The sequence below is a fragment of the Empidonax traillii genome, unplaced genomic scaffold (assembly GCF_003031625.1).
Source record: "Empidonax traillii isolate 1590-97213 ecotype Southwest subspecies unplaced genomic scaffold, ASM303162v1 scaffold307:size936122, whole genome shotgun sequence".
Taxonomy (NCBI): Eukaryota; Metazoa; Chordata; class Aves; order Passeriformes; family Tyrannidae; genus Empidonax; species Empidonax traillii.
The window spans coordinates 199,680-216,182 of NW_020955500.1; the positions used below are offsets into that span (position 1 = coordinate 199,680).

General features: G+C 35.1%; 1 protein-coding gene across 3 annotated transcripts in view; it reads left to right on the top strand.

Moving 5' to 3' along the window:
• The window catches only part of LRRC4C (leucine rich repeat containing 4C), a 94,929-nt gene extending 87,338 nt beyond the window's left edge, over positions 1 to 7,591 (top strand). For all 3 annotated transcript variants that reach the window (XM_027891010.1, XM_027891011.1, XM_027891012.1), the window contains one exon: positions 4,915 to 7,591. In XM_027891010.1, coding sequence (XP_027746811.1) covers positions 4,957 to 6,873 — 1,917 coding nt within the window. In that variant the 5' untranslated portion in view covers positions 4,915 to 4,956 and the 3' untranslated portion in view covers positions 6,874 to 7,591. The remainder of the gene's footprint in view (positions 1 to 4,914) is intronic.
• Positions 7,592 to 16,503: the final 8,912 nt, after the last annotated feature.

Consider the following 16,503-nt stretch of genomic DNA (forward strand, 5'->3'; position numbering starts at 1 on the left):
TATGAGTTGCCAACAGCAACTAAACTGCCAGTGATCCAGCTAAGGGTCACTGGAGCTTGGGGAAATATCTTTGCCACCTCATTAGGCAGATCTTAGGAAATGGTGTAGAAGTTCTTTTTTTGTAATCAAAGCCCACCATTACAGGAAAATCCTTCAGTGATCAGAATAAGCACAGTTCACTTCTGGTAATATAACAAAAAGAGAACAAAGCACATCAGACTCCAGACCTAATTAAAAAAAAATAAAAATTTGGGATACTATTACAATGTGCATAAGAAGACATCTCTGGCAAAGTTAGATTTCAATAGCATAACTACTGCATCCTTCAAGCTACCACTAAGGAAAGCTGCACTGTGCGTATCTGTAGAGGTAGATTAGCTCTGTCATTCCTTGCTTCATCTTCTGCATTGGATCTTAAGAAGGCAATGCTTTTCGCTCAGAGGAAAATGTGTAGTACATCAAGACTAACAAAGTGTCAGATAAGCTATAGAGAGGAGAACATGCATATCAAATACTGATTTCAAAAAGATATTTTTTTTTTTCCTGTGGAAATAGAAAACAAAACAAACAACTCTCCATATATGTCTAGGAATGTCTCCAAGGCCATAAAGAGAATATACATTACTGTATTAAAATAACAGCTGATATATGCTTTGATAATTAGAACAGTGCCACAGACAGACTTAAGTCATGTTTGGAAACACATTTGATAATTGTACTGTGTCTTGGGAACTCACTGTGCAGAAAGGAAATTCTTAGCATTTTAAACTACATTTTAAGTCTATACAGCAGAGGGCACTAGTGTTACTGCATTGACCATAAATTTACTATTTTAGTACCAGAAAAATGGAAAAAAAAAATAACTTAGAAGACAAAGAGTTGTCAACAAAGACTGAAGCTGGTTGATGGTCTGTGTTCCATGTGTGGGTTTGTAAAGCTAGATGTGTCTCTAGCATAATAGGTATTGAATAGCAAATTGCTCTAGTACAGAGTTCCAGGTGGATCTTTATGTAAAGACCATTAAGATATTTCCATTATGTTATTCAAGGCTTTAAATTAATTTTACATTGTATTTTTGTGTTGGCTAATTTTTTTTCCAGAGTATTTCCAAAGTATTTATGATTTATAATTACCCTGATGTGAAATGCCTGCACCAAGACTTCCTGAATATTTAAGTTCCGAGCTGTGAAAACCACCAGTATAAAAGAAAGGACCTTTTTAATACATTCCTACTGCCACTAAGAATCTTACTGCAGTATTAGCCTCATGCAAAACTCACTAGTTGGAAGGGAGAACTTGCAAGGTATATGCTTGTCTAGCATATTTTCTACTGGTCATAGTTGCTTTTTTGGATCATCAGCTGCCCTTTATTTCAGCAGCACCAAGTTCAAGACCAAGTGTGGTCTTATGCTAAAAACTGCATTTTGCTTCCTATATTGAAAACAAAGAGGGAAAAAAGTTGAGCTGTGTAAATAAATTCAATGTAAAATCAAACAGTGGAACAAAAGCTAATCTTTGCTCTCACTGCCTCCCTGAAAATGTTGTGGAGGGGTGAGAGTATAGATCTTCTGTACTTATATATTAAACAAGATCCAGCTTAGACACAGAAAGATCAAACATATCAACACAGATGAAAACATATTTAGAACTTTATATCCCCATCTCACAAAAATGGTTATCCTGTCTTCTTCAGAGAAGCTAACAATTCCTGGGTAACCAAGCCTGTATTTGAAGTATACACTGATTTGAACCTTACAGAAACCTGATGGTGTCAGACTTTCCTGGACATCTTTGATAGATTGTAGTACTGAGGCACATTTGATTGAGACATCGCTAGCACATGACTAGGGAAAACAGTAAATGTAGAAGCCGTGGGCAATTTTTGCCTTCAGCACAAGGAAAAAGCTGTTCTATGTGAATGATTCATTGTTTGAGTCAATAACTGAAGATGGAAAGGATATAGGGAATTTATTTTAAGAACATAAAACAAAAGCATTTCTTTCAAAAATCTGTTTGCAATTGAGACATGGAAATATTTTGTTTTAGGTTGGGCAATATTTGCTAATCAGTCTCATAACTGAATAATTTATATGTTATAATGAAGTACTGTATTCAAGTAAAATGGTTTTAGCTGTTGTTTTTTTTTTTTCCTTTTACACCCAATGAGTGTATGTGTAGTGATGAAAAGGGAAGATTTGCTGGATAAAAGAGTAGATAAAGACAGTGGTGGTTAATACCGTTAGGCTCAAGAAGTTGGAACAAGAGGAAAGTGCCTCGAAGTGCTTGCAGCATGGTTTGGGATCATCAGTTTCATGGAGGTTAGCGAAGAACAACTGAAGGAACTTTATGCATTATCTGGTGTTGAGAGCTTGCTCTCTCGTGACTTTTCTTATTTCTCTGTATTTTCTTGTTCTACAAATGCCTAGTTTTCCTGATCCTTCAGGGTATCCAGGATACAGGAATGAGAGCAGAAAGCAGCAAAAAGAAAGGTAGAGAAACCATATGGCATCTTGCAAAGCTGGCCTTTAACAGTGAATGGGTCTGAGACAGAAGATTCCCATACCTCTACAAACCACTTGTACTGCCTGTGCCACACCAACCTTACACAAGGATAACTGAGACCTCTGAAATTGGGCATAGCAGGCTAAGTTCTCATCTCAGTTCCAGTGAAGACATAACATTGCACCAGTTTAATGGTAAAAATAATTGATTTGATGTGTTTTTGTGTCTGTTTTATTACTTGTTAATGGAATTCACTATTTAGTCCAAGTACTTAGGGGGTAAGTTTTAGAAAGATTTTAAAAATGAGAAAGGAAAAACAAATTACTGCAAAAAACCCAAACAGAATCAAACAAAACCAGTACCCCCTCCAAAAAAAANAAAAAAAAAAAAAAAAAAAAAAAAAAAAAAAAAAAAAAAAAAAAAAAAGAAGACAGAAACACTAATACAGTTACATTAAATATCACAGAAAACAGTTAATTACTATTCAACAGAAACATTAATGGGTCAAGGATCTTGACTAAGGACCCTAAAATTGATATTACACTCTAACTGGGTTTTTGATGTAATCAAACTTGAATTTTAATGATTAGAGTGTTTCTCAGTATATTCTGTTCTGTAGCTCTGAAGAGATAAGTGACCTTGTAAGCCTGCAGTAAAAACAAAAGTGTGTACAGCAGCTGCCTCTCATCTAGTCTAGTATATTATCCCAAACCCATGAAGCTGATGTTTGGATGGACACTTGTTGGCAGAGGGAAGGGATAGAGAGGTGGGAGCAGTACCATCTAACACTACAGCCACAGGGTTCTCTAGTGTCATATGACAGAAGTGTAAGCTGCAGAGAGAGAAGCTGAATGACTTGCTCAAGGTTCCAAAACACATTAGTTTCATGAATCTTTCATTACAAGAATTACGTTTTATAAATAGCACATACACAGCATATCAAACAAACAGAAATAGCCCAGACTTCTCAGTTCCTTTCACTGGTTTTTAAGCATTACATTGGCTTTCTCTGAAGTAAATTATTAAAACTGAGATGAAAACACTTTCTAACTCTGAACCATTGTAACAAGTTTTTTTAAAATGCAGAAATTAATTCTCAAAACCACATTGTCTGAATATATAATTAGAAAAAAACTTTCATTACATGAATTGCTGAGAGATGAAAGTTAATATATTTTTCCTGTGTTTTTTTTTTTTTTTTTTTTTTTTTTTTTTTTTTTTTTTTTTTTTTTTTTTTTTTTTTTTTTTTTTTTTTTTTTTTTTTTTTTTTTGTTTTTGTTTTGTTTTTTACACAAAATTAAACAATTTGGAGCTTGGAGTGGAAAACCATTGCCTTACAGTATTTTGTTTTACTGAATATATGTATTATCCATCTGGTTGCTCTAGGTTATAAATATGCTTTAAGCTTGCTGTAATTTATAAGACTTTTGGTTGATTTGTAGGAAATTTTATTAATCTCGACAACAGAGGGATCTTGAACTGAGCAGCAGATTGAAAGTGAACTGAGGGCTGGGGACTTTAAAAAAACTGCCACAAATGAATCAGTACTGAAGTTCTTAAAATGGTAATGATCATTTGCAGTGTAAAGGTGTTTTTTCCCCTCACAGTAAGATCTGTAGAATTTTTTTAGTGTTTTCAAGGTGCCACTGAAACTTCAAATCCTTAAGCTACAGAGATATTTTTCGGCATTTAAATGGCTATTCTTATTTTTGTGTTCAGTACACATTTGCTAATGAGTGTTTCTCTGCTGCTGGTGCCAAACAAAAGAATTGAGGAGGAAATATCATGAAATTGGATGATGCTGTTTAACGGTAGGGAAAACCTGATGCTCGGCATGTTTCTTTTCTTTCCTCTTGTAATAGACAAGATCTTGCCCTGTCATTTGCATGACCTGCTACATTCAGACTTAGAGACTTTACTTTTAGTTAAACCCTGATTCCAGAATCATATTTGTATAGACAAAGTTTTTTACCCATAGTTCTCCACTTTTTTACCCAAGGTCTCCACTTACTCTTCATATTATATGTAGTCTTGCCTTATAATGTGTAAAAAATGTTACCACCTTGAATATTCTGAAGATTCCTACCTTATTATATTCCTATCTTACTAATTTTTGCCTTTTGAGACCCTTGAAATTTCTTTCATCTCTTCCAAGTTACAACATTTCCTTTAGGTATCCACTGTGGTTGAACTTCTTATGTGCCATCCAGCTATGTGTATTATACATTGGAATGTGCAGGAAAAGCTGGTCTCTGGCATTTTCTTATCTCATGGACAATTGCAGTTGATATGCATATATGTACAGAAAAATATTAGAAATTCTAAGGACTCGAGAAGCCTTTGTTTAGAGAACACACTTAAATATTTGAGATTAATTTAACGTTCTCCTTCTCCCTTCTTCCTTTCTTTCAGACTATTCAAACTCCAGAAGGACCAACACCAAATAAATTATGAATGTTGAACAAGATGACCTTACATCCACAGCAGATAATGATAGGTCCTAGGTTTAACAGGGCCCTATTTGACCCCCTGCTTGTGGTACTGTTGGCTCTTCAGCTTCTTGTGGTGGCTGGTCTAGTGAGGGCTCAAACTTGCCCTTCTGTCTGCTCCTGCAGCAACCAGTTCAGTAAAGTAATCTGTGTGCGGAAAAATCTGAGGGACGTGCCAGACGGCATCTCCACCAACACCCGGTTACTCAATCTCCATGAGAACCAGATCCAAATCATTAAAGTTAATAGCTTCAAGCATCTAAGACACCTAGAAATCCTGCAGCTCAGCAGGAATCACATCAGAACAATTGAAATAGGGGCTTTCAATGGTCTGGCCAATCTCAACACCTTGGAACTCTTTGACAATCGTCTGACCACTATCCCAAATGGGGCTTTTGTATACCTGTCAAAATTGAAGGAACTGTGGTTGAGAAACAACCCCATTGAGAGCATCCCTTCTTATGCTTTTAACAGAATCCCTTCTCTCCGGAGGTTGGATTTGGGGGAATTGAAAAGGCTTTCATACATCTCAGAAGGTGCCTTTGAAGGTCTGTCCAACTTGAGATATTTGAACCTTGCCATGTGCAATCTGCGAGAGATTCCTAACCTTACCCCACTTGTAAAACTGGATGAGTTAGATCTTTCTGGGAATCACCTGACTGCCATCCGGCCAGGTTCTTTCCAAGGGTTGATGCATCTTCAGAAATTGTGGATGATACAGTCCCAGATTCAAGTGATAGAAAGGAATGCTTTTGATAACCTTCAGTCACTTGTAGAGATCAACCTGGCACACAACAATCTAACACTACTGCCTCATGACCTGTTCACGCCACTTCGCCTCGAAAGGATCCACTTGCATCACAATCCTTGGAACTGCAACTGTGATATCCTTTGGCTCAGCTGGTGGATTAAAGACAAGGCACCCTCCAATACTGCATGCTGCGCCCGTTGCCACACACCTCCCAGTTTAAAAGGAAGGTACATTGGTGAGCTGGACCTGAATTACTTCACGTGTTATGCTCCAGTCATAGTGGAGCCACCAGCAGACCTCAACGTCACAGAAGGCATGGCTGCAGAAATGAAATGCCGGGCATCAACCTCCCTGACCTCTGTATCTTGGATTACTCCAAATGGATCTGTTATGACACATGGGGCATACAGAGTTCGGATTGCTGTGCTCAGTGATGGCACATTAAATTTTACAAAGGTAACTCTGCAAGACACGGGTTTGTATACATGCATGGTGAGTAACTCTGTTGGGAATACCACAGCTTCTGCCACACTGAATGTGACCGCCCTGGATAACCCTGGTTACACGTACTTTTCAACTGTCACGGTAGAGACTGTGGAACCTTCTCAGGACGAGGCACAGACCACAGAGCAGGTTGGGCCCACACCAGTTACCAACTGGGAAACCACTAACATGACAACCTCACTCACTCCACAGAGCACAAGATCTACAGAAAAAACTTTCACCATTCCTGTGACGGACGCAAACAATGGGATCCCGGGAATAGATGAGGTTATGAAGACTACCAAAATTATAATTGGTTGTTTTGTGGCTATCACTCTCATGGCTGCTGTGATGCTGGTAATTTTCTACAAAATGAGGAAACAGCATCACCGGCAGAACCATCATGCTCCAACACGGACTGTAGAGATCATTAATGTGGATGATGAGCTTACAGGTGACACACCTATAGAGAGTCATTTGCCCATGCCAGCAATAGAGCATGAGCACCTAAATCACTATAACTCTTATAAATCTCCTTTCAACCACACAACAACAGTTAACACAATAAATTCAATACACAGTTCAGTGCATGAACCGTTATTGATCCGAATGAACTCAAAAGACAATGTACAAGAGACTCAGATCTGAAACATTTATGACATTATGGAGGGTGGGGGGTGGGAACAACAAAAGATGGTTTATAAAACAAATGACACAAATGACTGGGCTAAATCTACTGTTTCAAAAGTGTCTTTACAAAGAAAAAGAAATTTATTTATTAAAAATTCTATTGTGATCTAAAGCAGACAAAATTATGTGTATTCCTCAGAACCTGTTTTTGCTGCAGTTATTTACACTCCTCGTACCCCTTTTCCTGCCCAATCTACCCTGACTCCCATTTGCCATATTTTTCATAGGAGATCTGGATTCTCTAAAAGAACTGATCTAGGAAATTTTGTAAGAATTCTATTACACTTTGGGAATTTTTATGGTGAATTCTAGTGGTGAGATTCAGTCTATTTTGTCACTTTCTCTTTTTTTTCTTTTGTTTTCTCATGCCCTCTTTGAAATTATTCATCAGAGAATGGAATAATAACAGTAACTCTGCAAGTGAAAAAAAAAAGAAAAACAAACAAGCAAACCTTTTTTTTTCCATGTAATTATTTGCTCTGTATTTAGTGAAAACACCATTCTGTGAAAAAAAATGGAAAAAAAAAACAAAAAAAGAAAAAAAAAAAAACAACCAAAAATTAATTTACTTGTGAAAACCTATAAAACCCATGATCTTTTAAGCAATTCTAGAACCAGAGTTTGTAGTTCAAACACTAAACTAAGATTATAAATAAAATATTGATTTTTTTCTGTACTTGAATATAGCTCATTTTTAGTGTGGCTTTAAACATCAAGTTTGTTAAAATTCTTATGATAATCTACTGTTATGGTCCAAAATACAATCACTTTAAAGAGAATAATTAAGCCATTTTGGATCATTACTGAGGAACAGCATAGTTTTCATTTTAGTTTATGTAAGCAGCATACTGGCAAAACAAGGTTGTTTGATTTCTAATGCAGGATTGAGATCATTCCTTGCAATGCTGTTTGCAATTATCTGTATTACACCACAAGATGCATTTCACAATGCCAGAAAAGTATTGGAAGGAATCTCAGTTATCAATGAATTTATTAGACAAAGCTGAAAATTTTGTTCTGTTTTTTAACTATCTAGAAGAAATTTAATCCTTCTATCATAGCTAGTGGTTTTCAGTTCAGTTGTTCTGGGGCTCCTAGGCACAAATATGAAAAAAGTTTAGCTATCTATAATACCAATAATCAAAGCTGTATCTCTATGAGCAAAATCAAATCAAAATGCTGCTAATGGAGTAAGTCACAGGAAGAACTCTGAGAATTCTGGTTTAAAAAAAAAAAAAGAAGAAAGACAAATCAGAGGACCCTAAAAGTTACTGTCATTTGCATGACATTAAACTCCCCATAGAGTAACCAGTTTACATTAATTTAAAATCAATTCATTTACCAATAGGAAGTGTACACCGTTTGCCTTTCTTTTTATATACATTCTCTGAATTTAGGTTATTGGCATAGGAATGGTGTATACTGTGCATGCTGAAAACTAAAAGGAAGGCTTTGTGTAAGAAAACCAGCTTCAGGACACTGTGTTCTTCCAAATAGAAGTTCTGCCAAATTAAAGCACTTTATGCATTGGGAACTGAATAGAAGCATTTTAAGATTATTTAAATTAGGAAAAAAGAATCTTATATATCATCTCTGAATGTCTTTTCACCTGTTTTCTCTCTTAACTACCCTTACTGAGAGGTTTTAGAGTCCTATGCCAGGTAAATACTGTTCTTGTCACAATCTCTTTGGACCTTTCTAGTATGTAATAGCATGCAGGATTAAGATTCTACTGAATGGTATACTTCTATTCTGTAAATTTAAGATGGAATTCTTATAGTTTGTGGGGCTAAACATCTCTCATTGGATGCACAGTTGTCAAGGTTGCAAGAGAATATTGTAGTGTGAAGGTCTGATTTAAAGAGGACACGGTGTAGATAGGTGACAATGAATCACACACCCTGCAAGGAGTCTGATAAGTATAATACAGAATGAAACCCAAAGATCTATAATACTCTTCAAGAAACATTTGGCAAGACATTATCCCTTGATGTACTACATGAAAAATAATATCTACTCTAAGGGAATTTTAATAGAGGACAAAGATGGACCTGAATGTAAAATGTTGCAGTTGTGATTCCTAGCTCTGCCTCTTTCTACAAAGTGCAGTAGAGCATTTCATTGGTGAGTTCTTTTAAGCACTAGGAGAGAGTCCATACAAAACCACTGCAGTTACGCGTTCCTATGTGTTTTTTGTTCATATGGCTAGTAACACTGTGTCCATGACCAATACTTTTATGAACATTGAAAAAAATCTGTCCAGGAAGCCTAAATCTGGACCATCTTTCATTACTGAGTTTATGCTAAAAGATTATGGCTACTCTGTAACCAATACTTGTGAAAACAGTTACAGTCAGCATAGTTTTATAAACAAGTAGTTTTTTATTAACTCCTAAATGTTATGCATAGAAGGCCTGTAAGAAAAAAAGGTACAGTTGTTGTCAAGTAGGGAACTGGACTGGTGACAATCTGATCCTTTTTAGTGTAATACCAAATAATATTGGTGACTGGTTTAAACAATATATACATTCTTACTGAGTGTTAATCCAGTTTTATCAGCTAATCAAAAAAAAATCAGATGTTCCTGCTTGCTCTTAATAAGCATAACGGAAAAGCATTTGTGTGTGTTTGGTAGGGTAAGTATGCACGTGTTATGTGTCAACTATTTTCCCATCCTCTTCCCTATCCTTCTTGGAACCACAGATATTATTTCTGACTTCTTACTTCTATAAAACACCCATTACCCTTACAGATTAATTAAATACCAGAGTTAAAGAAGATCACAGTTTAAATGATGGACTGAGCTCTGAAAAAAAGTGAGAGGAGTGCTGTGCTCTGTTGTTTTGATTCTCAAATCACATGTCAGTGTGTCCGGTTAGTGCTTCAGAGATGACAACATTAAGAATCAAGCCTGTATTGCCTATATGACAAATCATAACTGATACAAAGCTTTCATGAAATTTCTCTTGCAGGTGACTGCATTGTGTGGGATATAAAAAAATCATGGAGGAAAAAGTTGTGATCTTGATTACGATCTATTGCTTTCTAGTAGGCTCATGAGAAAGGATGAATTATTCTTCAGTTCACCTGATGAAGTTTGAAGATTTTTGTCTGCTGTCCTATACAAATAGAAACTGCTAATCATTTTCTTTCTGAGATTTTTATCAAGCCTTACAAATCTTGCCATATGCAGAGATAACATGAAAATCAAAGCAAGTTCCATCCAATTCACCATAGAAAATGGGCATTTTTTTCTTTAAAAAAGAGTGTGTGAAAATTATTACAGCAATTGTATCTTTTTGCTAAAATACTCTTAACATATTAAAATTTATATGTAATCATTCCAAGATTCCCTGTCCCCACTTTTCACAGGTTGATAACAGAATTAAAGAGAAGACAAGTAAATTAATATTCTACTTTATTATACCAGCATCATTGTCTTATGAAAATATTTAATAACAGCTGTTAAAAGCTTTTATATGTAAGATACGACCATTAGTGTAGACTTTTCAATGAGGAGCATAAAAAATCTTTACAAAATTTTCCCCCCCTCTAAAATTCATATCCCATTTTTTACATGAGCCAAGTACATAATTTTTGAAATTTTCACTTTTTTTTCTAAGTCCAGGAGGTGAAGGTCTAGGAAATGTTAGGAGCTACCTTGCAATTTTATACCAAAAGAAGTAAACAAAGAAATAATTTATCCTTATCTTCAAGATATAATAAAACCAGTTAGACTTCAGTGCCTGGCTTTTGTTTTTCTTAGTAGAACTATTTAGTTTATCTTTTTCTCATTTGTGCAAGTGTTGCCAAGAAAAATCTCATTTCTAAAATTCAATTTACAGATTGTCTGAAGATGATGGTGAACATTTTATTGTGGAGGTGGTATTATAAATTAGTATTACAACTAACTAACACACAGAGTCATCACTGCCAACATAGCAAAGGTTCATGAGCAGAGGATGGGTTTAGTGTGATTCTGGGAAACCTACCAGGTAAATCTGCAATTCCTGTTGGCTGTGTAGCCTCACTTTGTATTAGTGTCCCATGAGAACATGGTGATTGTGTCTGGTTTCCAGCTGGAAGAGCACAGCAGGGCAGAAGACCTTTGAGTTGGGAATAACTTCATTGACTGCTCCCCACTTAAGAACAGAAGTAATCAGGGTGTAACATCTCAGGTCCAGACATGCAGTGTATGACTAGAAATGAGGGAAATATTTTTTGTTTGTTTATTTATCACATATAATCACAAGTAGGTTGTAAGACTTAGTGCACACCTTATCAATGGAAAACTTGAAGAACAAAAAAAGTCACAAACCTACAGTTTTACACAAACGGAAAAGTCATGCTTTGAAAAAATGCTAATGCTGGTTTGAACAATTAAGACTTTAATAGTTACATGTTATTTATTTCAATAAAATAAACCATGATTTTCTTAGGTAAGAGATTCTAAAAGTATATTTGTTTAATATGTCTTGGTTTTGCTCCTTGCTTTCATATGTTTATAACATACATCTAGATTGTCTAAAGGGCTAAATCAGTGAACCCTGACTGACTTTCATAAGAAAAATCTTTCTTGTACTGTAACTGCAGTGACATGTGGAATTTTGGAATGAGGAAGAGGGACTGAAATTATGATATCATCAGATGATTTTACAGCCATCTTTTGTAAAATAAGAAAGAGGAAAATAATCTGTCATTTTTGAGAACTTTGAGAAGCAAATCTTATGTTAAGGTAGGAAACCTTAGCAGAACTAAAACAAAAGAACCAAATCAACCTAAACAACAGGATAAATTAGAATATTATTGAACTTGACAGGAACAATAAGATTTAATGTTTAAAGCAAGAAGTGGGAGTTATATATCCCAGGTAATATTTACATATTTTCTAAAACACAAATTGCAAATTTAAAAATCAGGTTTACTTTTCTACATATGATTCAGCTTCTGCAAGGATTCTAACTGCCTTATTCATAGTTTTCTGTTTTCTTCTTACATTTTGCAGCATATGTACAATATAATCTGGGCTTTCAGCTCTGGAACAGTTTCTCACACATGCAAGGGAATTCTCTTTTAAGTAATTTAAATGCCACTTGTTGGAGGTTCATGTCTAGTACTCTCTGGGGCTTTCTCCAATCTACTTGAAATGGCTTGAACAGTGAAAGATTCCTTGATTTCTTTGATCCTCTGCTACTCTAGCAATATATCATTAATATCTTAGTTTCAAAAAGATGGTTTTGCATGGATTATATTTTCATCAAATTTAAAATATAAACCTCAATTTTATTTTATTTTAGTAAAAACTTTTGTAATGTCTTGACTTGAAAAAGTACTTCTCTTTCTTTCACAGCAGCTCAGTTAAATGCAAATAAATTACAAATATAAATTTAAAAAGAGAAACTACATCTTGGAAAGCTATGCATGCAGATGTGTCTGTTTATGTGTATTATTTAAGAAGTGATTCTACAAGTGAGATTAAAGGAATAAAGGAAGGAAGGTATAAAAAAGAGAAAGATGAAATAAATGAGTTGAGAGAATCTAGTAAAACAGGCCTGGAGTTAGTGAACCACAGAATTAATCCAACCCCTATAAGTAATTTAATTCCATAAGATGTAATTCAGTTTGATTTAATTTGCTCATTTAACTCCTCAAAAGAACAGTTAGTTGTCTGAGAAAGGAGGTGGAAAATGGAGTTCTGATTTTGTCAGTATGCACACAATATCAAGCAGGTTTTCCTTTTCCTTGTCCTCCTTGGCTTTCCATTTCTGTCTAGCTGTTCAATTATCATTTTCTGAAACTGTCTTTCTGAGGCACCCGCCTCTCCAGCTTGTCTTGAGAGTGAATCCCAGTGGTCAATGAGACAGAAGACAGGTCAGTGGTGTGTTACTAAGCAAAGCCTCTGCGGATTTGGGTACTAGGTGTTTAAGTTCACTAACTTTTAAACAGCTGGTTCCTATTCGACACAGCAAGGTAGTTTTGTAAATAATCTATGGTTTTTTTAATATTGCATGTAAGATCAGGGTTGTTGATCACCTGCCACATCTTAATTCACTATCTTCCACATTGAAAGTGGTTGTTTTCTTTTTTCCTTGTTAGACCATACCTTTCTTTGTGAGGAAAAAAGACCAAAATCAAGAATTTCATCAAATTCTAAGGACTTTGAGAACAAATATCAACGTCTTTGAAAATTCAGACTATAAAATTATTGCAAATTTTATAAAACTACACACACACAAAAAAACCAATAAGTAGCAATGCTCTAAGATTCCTAGAAAGCAAATGCCTTAAAAAACAATCAAGGCATTAACAGACTGAATAAAACAGAGGAACAGACAACTTCCATGGCTTTTGCTGAGACTTCCATATCAGTGATTGTTCTGTTCTCCTAATTTTTTTTTTAATACATTCTACTGCCTATGTTAATACATTCTTCTGCCTATGTTAGCTGCATTTCCATTAAGATGGACATGAATAATTATTGTTGGAAATATTGTCACTTCCTGTTTCTACCTGGAGAAACATTGGTTGTGGATATTTATCTTTTCAACCCTTCTGATTTCTGACACTTGTGTGGGGAAGCAATCCTGTACTGAAAAGAAAGCTTTTGTCCACCTAGCACAACAATAAAATAATAAAGGGCTGAAGCAGGCAAGGAATAATGAAATAAAATGCAGTGGTAATGGTTAGGGAAGAGCCTAAGGAAAAAAAAAACATTACAGGGAGACAAAAAATATATAACAAAGATGAAAGAAGTTAAAAAGGAGTGCAAAGCTATTCTTTCCTTCTCATTTCATACATTTGGTTTCCTGGTATATCTATAATAGTTGAACTCACTGATGAATGCATTCTAAATAAATCCCATTGGAAACTCTCTGAGGGATTATTTTAAAAATTACAAAAGCAACAGTCCTTAGAGTTATATGGGACAAAAAAGTCTCAGGACTATTTGTGTTGTTATGAAATTCTACTAGGACACTAAGAGATTACTGTAGCAAGGGATTTAAGTTGGAACTCTGAAAAGAAACTTCATACTTTGCAAGTAGAAAACAGTTTCCCAGAAGTAGAAATTTGCATTCTGTGAGAAACCAGTAGAAATTTCTACATGCAAATATCACGTTTATATTAATTTCTGATGATTCTCAAATTGGGTGAATGAAAATTAATCTGGAAGAAGCACTAAAATGAACAAGGATGGTATTAGTGAACTGATTGATTTAGTAGAACTTTCCATTTTTATCCTCTGGAGCAATTTTCAGTAATACAATATTTTCCTTTAGGAAATAAGAAAAGCTTTGTATATTTTTTGTACATTTTTTCCTCTTTTATCTCCTCAAGTGGGGATAACATTTTAGGCTGTCTAACACAACTGGTATTAGAATTTAGGAAAAAAAAGGATATCTTGTGAAAAACCTTTCTTTTTTTGTAATTTTGTAACATGTTTTTGCTTTTTGTTTTAAGTTTCTCTTTCTTGCCTTTGCAGAATAATAGAAGGAAATTAAAGGTATAAAAAATTACTCTATGATGAAATTTGTGAAGGTAAAAAATGTCTTTACTATTTTCATGCAAGATTTTTATGTCCTTACTATTTTCTTACTTTCATTCTCATTTGGTAGCACAAAAGGGTAGGAAGCCCAAATAAGTCTTCCTTATAATTATTTTCATGATTCTTTAGGATTTTGGATATGCTATTTTCCTTCAATAGTCAAATGAATATTCAATGAATTTTATTACATTTCAGATTACAAGCCTTTTCCCTTGTGTCTATTTACAATTTCAATTTTTTTCTATATCTTCAGTTTTCCCTCTACATATTTTCTGAAAAGCTGGGTCTTTTTAAATAATATATTTTCTCCATGATGCATGTTGTAGGATCTAAATCTGCATTGCCCTGCTATGTATCCTCCTGAACTTTATGGTGGCATTTGCTCTCATTCAGTATGTTCATTGCCTTGCTTGCTTGTATCACTCTTTGTGTCTGAGTTTCAGTTTGTACAGTCCTTAGGAATTTTTCCTCCCCACAAACACAAAGCATTGATAATAAATGAAAGCATGGAACAGTATGACTGTCCAGCACATGTTTCAAGGCTTAGCAGTAAAACAAAATAATTTCAAATTTCCAGGCTTCTATGGCACTTGTGTTTGGCTGCAGAAAGTCAGCAGAACATCCTGACTGGTATGAGGTTATAATTCTCTTGTGCATATCTTGACATAGGAAGATGATACCTCTGAGGAGGATGACAATCCTCCATCTCCTCTAAAGTCTGTTTGACAACCTTAGTAAAAAAAAGGCTGGTTTTTTTAGTAAGATGGTTTCTTATTTAAAATTTCTGTAACCTATTGGTGGTTTAGATTTCTGCAATCGTATTTCATACATGGTTGATAGAGGTGCTACACATCTGTCATTCAGCTGACTTCACTGAACAGTTGGATCAGCCTGTTTCTAAATGTATTTTCCTTCTGCTGACCACAGATAATTATGGGTCTTTTTAAAAACGACTTCTAAGTACTGCTAGCAGGGCTATGGAAGCACATTACTAGGAATTATGTCAAAATGTTACAGTTGTGGATCTAATCGATTGGTAGTGGTCTGTTGCTTTATTTTAATTTTAAAGTTGTGATCTGACACGTTGCTATATTGGTTCAGTAGGGGAAATAATTTTGTTCTTTTAAAGTGTTAATTAAGTCCTAAAAGAACTGATGGGCTGAGAACCAAGTCCTTCATGCAGCTTTGACTTTAGAGTGTACTAGAAATATATGAGAAGTGTTCATCTCTTCCAGGTTTTTTTCCATGAGAAATGCAGTTCTCTGTATGAACATTTACTCTAAGTTTTAAACTCTATCAGACCCTTACCAGATGCATTATAAATAGGCCACAGTATATTAATTATGGAGTAATAAACCTAATACCTCTTCCTCCTGAGTTCAGCCTTGGATTAAGTTTCTATATCTTCATTTAAGTTTCCATGAAGTGCTCTATGTTAGTGCAGCTGCAAAGTATTTGATAACTAAGAGCCTGTCTTTGCGGGATAAGTTATGCCAAAGTAAATGTGTCATCGCTATATGTCTGTTGTTTGGGTACAAACTGCTCTCCATCCATCCCTTATGGAAACTTCCAGTAGTCATGTTTGCAATCCTAATTGATACAATTAATTCTTTTTATTCCATTTCATTTCTCAGGGTGTTTCCAAGGAATGGCACAAGTAATGGCAAGAAGGAAGAAGTTGGTGATTTTGCTCACAGAACATTCATGCATCCAGATAATCATAGAATGTCTTGGTTTGGAAGGGAACTTGTAGATCACTAGTTCCAACCCCCTGCCAGGGGCAGGGAAAATGTTTAAGTAAAGTGTCTATGAAAAAAATTCTAGAAGAAATAGATCAGTCAAGGCGCAAAAGGTTAGAAAGAAAATAAATTCCATTATTTTCTCTATTGTAGACACACGCATGCATATTTACATATACACAAATATAGAGAGATACTTGCATCCACTCTTTTGAGGCACTGTTGCTTTCAGCAGATCTCTGGAGAGCAGTGCAGATGCAGTGAAGATGCAGTGCACTTCTCATGTAGTGATCAGCTGCCCACTGG